Here is a 7,140-nt window from a genome sequence, read left to right as displayed (position 1 = left end):
AAACACAAAATAAACTTCATCTTATCAAGCCACATATCGCGTATTGGCCGTCAGTAACACAGTCACGCCGCACAGAAGTAACACTTACCAGGATAAGAATAGGACACACACACAGTACACACTCACACCTTCTATCTGGTGGTGATCCACCCATGTGTGAGAGATGTGGTGAAACACTAACCTTAATTCACATTTTAATACAGTGTAAGGAACTAGAAACGCTTAGAAAACGACACTTCCTACTACCCTACCGGCAACAATTACCACTACACCCATCAATATTCGTCGGTAGGGAAGCCGTTTTTAAACATCAGTCACTGTTCGCGTTTTTTAAAGACGTCGATAGTTTTCACGTCATATACCCAGGGAATCCGTAGCACGACCTCTGAAAAGAGGTTGTTGCTACGGTAGCTATACTGGAGAAAGCACCTGCCTTCCTGCCTTTGATCTCAAAGGCCTTGAGGAGGCATTCGTGCTCCCACCATATCACTATTGTTTTACCATCATGACCACTTGCCATTCATTCTCCATGCCCATGCTTCACGTCGCTCTCATGATTTTATTACATATCTGTTTTACCCGCCTTTAGCGCGAGGAATTTTAGGCCCCTATACAGCCAGGTAACATGACCATTGTTCAGTTTCGTTATCATGTCTTGGCGCTCTTTGGCCATCAAATGGCCCTTGCGCCAATAAGCACCATATATCATCATCAATATAGCAATTATGCAGAAAAACAAAGCATTCTTCAACCTAACGATGAAACTACTGCACTAAAGAAAGGATTGTTTTATATTAAAAAATATAGATCTTACTTTTGAGATGTATCTCGTATATATGTAGGTATACTACTGGTTCTACATAACTTGTAAGCTAGCTCAGTCATACTGTGTATGTTACTGTGAATGATAAGTTATTTGTTCTATCAAACAGGGCTGTGTACTGCTATACTTGATAAAGCGTAAAAGGTACACGATCAGGAAATTGATTGGCAATGCTACATATTTGTACGTGCATTCAAATTTCTTCTGACTGTAATTATACCTTGTTTCATGTTCACAGGAATGGAGTGTTGGTCTAGTCAGTGCTGTGCGTGCCTATTCTTGTTTTGTTCACATCTCTTGTGCTGTGGAACTTGGAAAGTTGTACTTTATTTCTATTCATGTTTTATTTTAATTATGTGAATTATTTTTTTTATCAGAAATAAATGTTTTTGAAATGTGTACTGGTAGTTTCCATAAGTACTGTTTTTAAGATGTTATTTTCACTTCAGATGTCAATAGCGTTTTATAGATTTGAAATCACTCTTTATGAATAGTATCATTGGCTTTTGTCATCACCTGAACGCTTCCTAGAAGTATGGTTGGTGTAAAAGGAGGCCAATTTTCGCGTTACCACTTACGGTGTGAACCAACTTACTGTGCGACATCTTGAACAGTGTATTGTAAGCTTGTTAGAAATAGCGGGCCTGAGTTGTTTTGTTATGAGAAGTCCTGATGTAAATTGTCATTTGAGTGTAATTTGCATGTGCATGTGATGCTAAAGGACATTGGCACAGTGTATGCATGGCCACTGTATATTAAATTGAAATAACTCTTAATGCATTGAATTTCTGCCAAAATTAACTTTTCTGCGACAATTCCTAGAGCTGTGCACGGGCCGTAATTCCGAGCCCGGCCCGGGCCCGCTGACTTTGTCGAAGGCCCGCCCGAGCCCGACGGCAAAGGGCTGCGAGCCCGCCCGGCCCGGCCCGACGTGCGAAAACAAAATCCCGGGCCCGTCCCGGCTTTTTGAAGGTTCGCTGCGAAAACAAAACATCGTTTTCCGGTAATTTGGCATTTTATTGTGCATATCGAATATGATCAAACGACACACGACGAACAGTCTCTAATAGAGACTGTTCGCAGCACTTTTGCTATACAAGTAGACGGCCTCATGCCAGCAGCAATGGAGTTCGCTCGCCAAAGCCGTCACGTGTATGGGGTATGCCAATGCAAGCGTCAGCTTGCACGAAGGCGATCTACGTCGGGTCGCTCGTCGCTGTCGCATGCATTTTCACTCATATGGGATTTGGCCTTAAATCTAACGCGGAACAGTCGCGTGGTGCCGTCACTAGCTCAGGTGGTGCTACTTCTCTGTTTGTCGGAGTGCAACAGAGGCAGTGCTTTACCTACTCCCCTTTTGTTTAACGTAGCAAATGGAAAGGAAAAGCGGTAAAGGGCTGTCGCAGAAAAGAAGCTGTATGCGTGCTGGAAAACAATTCCCGCTCATTCTCTATATTTCGGGCTTGAGTCGGGCTTTCCGCCGGGCCCGAGCCCGACCCGATAAATCTCCAAGTAGCCCGAGCCCGGCCCGGGCCCGAGGTGAAAGTACGTCGGCCCGCCCGAGCCCGGCCCGCGGGCCGGGTCGGGCTCGGGCTTTCGGGCTGCCCGGAGCACGTGCACACCTCTAACAAGTCCGCCGCGGTGGATCAGTGACTACGGTGCTCGGCTGGTGACCCGAAGCTTGCTGGTTCGATATTGGCCATGGCGGGCACATTTCGGTGGAGGCAAAATGGTAGAGGCCTGTGCACTGTGCGATGTCAGCGACAATAACAGAACACGAGTTGGTCGAAATTTTCAGAGCCCTCCACTACAGCATGCCTCAATCATATCGTGGTTTTGTCGCATGAAATCCCAAATATTAAAAAATATTTCTGTAGTGAATGCTCATTGAGAATTTCAGGTTTAAATAATTATCAAGGTAACACATGTCCAGGTTTCTATTATTGTAAATCATCACTAGTTTTATTTTCTTACTAAAAACTCCGTTTAAATGTGTGGAGCAATTCATTTTCTAAGTTTAATAAAACACCAAGCTGCAGCTCTAGAACACCATGATGTAAATGTGGGACTAAAAAAATTCTTCACATTTTTGTTTTTTACTTCATGCGATGTATAACCACAACTAGAAGTCTAAGTAGTTCTCTCATCAGAAGTTCTAATGCGCATCGTCATTTGAGTCTCTGATGTGCACGTAATGCTAAAGGACATTAGGCATATTGAATGCATGGCCAGCGTATTTAAATTTGCAATAGCTAATATTGCATTGAATTTCAGCCAAAGTTAACTTTTCTGTAGCGAATGTTCATTAAGAATGTCAGGTCTAAATAATTTTCAAGGTAACACATGTCCACGTTCCTTATTGTACATCATCAGCAGTTTTATTTTCTTACTAAAAACACCGTTCAAAAGTGTAGAGCAATTAATTTTCTAGGTTTAATGAAACACCAAGCTGCAACTCTAGACCACTATGATGTAAATGTGGGAGTAAATAATCCTTCACATTTGTTTTTGTTTTTTTCTTCATGTGATGTACTTTGACATTAGGAACCGCAACTAAAAGTCTAAGTAGTTTTATCATTAGAAGTCCTAATACGCATCGTCATTTGATTCTCTAATGTGCATGTAATGCTAAAGGACATTAGGCTTTGCAGGTCTAATGCAAATCTAATGACTCATTAAGTGTGCATTAGGTCCGCATTCGACACTCAAAGTTCATTTTCATAAGGGTTCAAAACCCATAGATCACACGACTTGTCGCTACCATAATTTTAGGCTATATACACTTTTTACGCTTCTATATAGCGCGTGATTTTAGGCCTCCTTACAGCCATAATGACATCCTATCATCGTAATCATTGGTCTAACACTACAAAATAAGACATGGTGCTCTTTGGCCACGCCTAGACTAATCATGACATATTTTCATTCGTGGTTTATTCATGCGCAAATGCGAAACGATGTTTAGCCAAGACGATGTCGCATGTACACACGCATAAGTTCCTCTGCCACCCGTGAGGTCTCATCGTGGACTCTGAAGGTTGTCACGGCCCGCTTTGACACGCTGGTGGACAACGTATCTAGAACTGTTATAATGCTGTCCGCTAGCATGCAGTCGCGGTCCGGGCTGCTGTGGTTATATCCAGCGTACGTGAGTTGCACAATCTCGTTGGAGGACCCGTCGTGAACCGCCGGCCAGGAGCTGCCATCCACTAGTGTTGGCACAGACCTGCAACATTATTACAAAGTTGTAGTGCGTTCCAATATATGGCATACCTATTTTTTAGAAATCACAAAAGTTAGGCGTAGTTCGAGATATTGGTCATCGAATTTGCAGTTTGCAGCTGTGCCACTATCGTCACTCGCAGCTGTGCCACCCTAATTTTTCATCGCCAATATTCACCATCTGAAAAATAGAAACTGTCTCGAGGTTTTGCCGCGAACAGCTGGCTGGACTAGTTGGATTTGGTACGTTTCGTGCACATTCAGCGCTGGACAAAAATCGAAAAAAAGGAAAAAGATAACTCTTTCAGATTAATCGATGATAACGCGAAAGTAAAGGCAGGAGTGCAACAGCTGTGCCAATTGCGCCAGTTTGATACAATTCCGTATTTCTGCGCCAAGCATAGCCAAAGCGTCAATTTTGTTGAAATTGCGCGAGGCTGCGGCAAAATGCCCGACCAGCCTCGAAATTTTCTCAGTTGCGCTAATTTTAGCGGGAAATGGAAGCCGTGTTGGCGACCTGCAGTTTGGGCATCATCATCCAATTCAATTCATACTGTAACGCCACCGCAGAAGAAAAGAAAAACAAAGTCACAGTTTCACCGCAATGGCGAAGCAATGAATGCGATAGCAACAAATTTTAATGTTATACGAGGTGACGCTGGCAGCTATCTCTTGGATCCGATCTCGCATAACTCTACAAAACGCTGGTGTAAGAGAACACGGCCGCTCCAGGGAGAGATGCTTTTTCCGCACAGTCTCATCGGCGTTCAGAGTGCAGCATGTAGAAGGGGGTGTACGAGCCGCCCGCTGATAGTACGCGCGCCAGCGATCGCGATCGCGCCCTTAGAATCAAAGTTCAAAGTTGCTGCTCGAGCGACCATATGCAAAATGCTAAGTCGCGCTTTTCGCAGTGTGTGGGTTTTAACTGAAGCAATGTGTTTGACCGGGCTAGTTACGCGCAGATATTTTTCCACCTAGATGAACAGATGTCGTCATAATTGCACGTTCTTTTATCGGCATATGTGGGCCCCCGACATATTCTTTAATGTCCCCCCCTTTTTTTTTTGAATCTCGCGTCTAGCATCACCAGTCATTCAGTGGAACTCAGCAGCCCACTTTTTATTTGGTTGCCCCCTTCTGCGTGCCAGTTAGGCTGCGGCATCGAAAACAAAACGCCGCCTCGCGTATCAACCACTCACCAGCCTGATAGGTGTCGCGGAAACGAATTACGGCGGTGATGAGTCGGCGTTCTTGCGCTACAATGTTTCTACGCACCCTGCGTGGTTTGGTTGATAGTATTGTTGACCTTTTTCGAAAGTACGCTCTTCTGCTAATGACTTGCGAGCCCTTGTGTGAATATTTCATCTTTCTCGAATTACTCCATTTTCGTTTTGTGTGTGTGTATTTGTGTGAAGAATGCCGTTGTCTGACCGGTAATGTAAAGGACCTTACCCGTTAGTTGCAAAACCGGCAAGGGTGCGAATCATGCGAAGGGTTGTTTCTCTTTCTTCGTCCGTGGCGAGGTCAGGATAGAGAAAGGTTGCACCGCCGAATAATACAAGCACATCTTCGCCGTGCGTTGCGCTGTCACCGTCGAACACTGTGAAGGAGGGCTTCGGCTCGTAGACCTGGTAGTAGGCCGTCGCTCCGCTTTTCGCAAGCTCGATCGCGAAACTCTTCGTTGGACAACGGAACAGTACGTCACCGATTAAGTCGACCCAGCCTTTATAGTCCGGATCGTCGATGTCGTAGCTTTCTCTAAGGACTGCAATCATGATATCCACGAGTGAATCGCTGACATTGCCGTAAATGCCCTGAATCGCCACCTTGATGGTTTCCTTAGGGTCCACCTGTTTCGTGCCCTGAAACTGCGGGAACACGTTCTGGAAGAACAACATGCCCTCGTTAAAGGTAGTGCCCAAAATAACCTCTAGGTGACCTGTGTCGCGCTTGCCAATTTTCACGGCCCCCGGTGGGAGCAGGGGCGCCTCTGGGCTCGGCATGAGTTGTATTGCAACACCTTTGGAGGCTTCGAGAAGCGCCGAGGCGTCGCGCTCTTGAAGACAGCGCAACGCGGCGGTCGCATTAGTTGATAGACACTGAGCGGCTTTCGCAATCGCTTCGAAAGTGGCCTGCGCCTTGCTGCCCGTGTTGCGAACCAGAGGCGTGTTCATGGTTCCGCTCATAAGGTACGCTCTGCGGAAGCTGGACAGCGACCCCAGAGGACTGGCCATCAGGAGGGAAAGCGAAATGGCGCCTGAGCTGGCCCCGGCGACCAGGATGTTGTTCGGGTCTCCGCCAAAGTGGCCGATGTTGTCGCGCACCCATCGCAGCGCAAGCACTTGGTCATGCAGACCCATGTTGCCCCGCACGTCGTGTCCTGCGCCCGAGTTGAGGAAGCCGAAGAGCGAGACGCGGTAGTTGGGCGCCGCAACCACCAAGTTCCCAGGCCGGACACGAAACGGCCATCGTAGAAGTCGTAGCTGTTTCCGCCGCCCGCGAAGCCACCTCCGTACACCCAAAACACGACGGCGTGCGGCTTTTCCGGGCTAGCGCAATCACCGGTACCCACACGTTGATGTGCAGGCAGTTCCTCGGTCGTGTTCGATGCGTCAATGGTGTAGTTCTTTGGGAAGTGAGTGTCGAGCTGCTTGCAAGGTGGCCTCTTGTACGTGGCATCGAAAGTTCCGTTCCACGGTTTCACGCATTTGGGCGACAGGAACCGGTTCCGGCCTACGGGTGGTTCTGCGAAGGGGATGCCATAGAAGGCGACGGTACTGTATTTAGTGCCTTTGACATTGTACTGAAGGACCGTGCCTCGGACTTTTCCTGCCAAAGTCCGTACAACCAGGCATTCGCGCGAGATCAGAGCAGCTGGGCGCGCGGGGATGCCCTTGAGGTGCAGGATGAACATGGTGGTACCAAATACCAAACCAACGACGCATAGGCTGACCGCAAGAACTGCGCACCTGAAATGACACGGTGTAAGCACAGATAAAGAAAGCAGTACGTGAAGGGAGGCCAGCGGCGTATCGACAAAGAACCAACTCGAAAACTCCATCGACTCATTCCATCGAATAAATTTTCTTCACGTG

General features: G+C 46.9%; 1 protein-coding gene across 1 annotated transcript; it reads right to left on the bottom strand.

Annotated features, from left to right (window-relative positions):
• Positions 1–5,493: 5,493 nt before the first annotated feature.
• Positions 5,494–6,959, bottom strand: LOC119391717 (carboxylesterase 1C-like). The gene is made up of 2 exons (XM_049415375.1): positions 6,618–6,959; positions 5,494–6,528 (listed from the first exon to the last, which is right to left on the bottom strand). Exons 1-2 carry the CDS (start codon positions 6,957–6,959, stop codon positions 5,494–5,496), a joined length of 1,377 nt encoding a protein of 458 aa, XP_049271332.1.
• Positions 6,960–7,140: the final 181 nt, after the last annotated feature.

This window comes from Rhipicephalus sanguineus, chromosome 4 (genome assembly GCF_013339695.2).
Source record: "Rhipicephalus sanguineus isolate Rsan-2018 chromosome 4, BIME_Rsan_1.4, whole genome shotgun sequence".
Taxonomy (NCBI): Eukaryota; Metazoa; Arthropoda; class Arachnida; order Ixodida; family Ixodidae; genus Rhipicephalus; species Rhipicephalus sanguineus.
The sequence above is the reverse complement of the archived record's forward strand: the minus strand, read 5'-3'. Positions and strand labels throughout refer to the sequence as shown.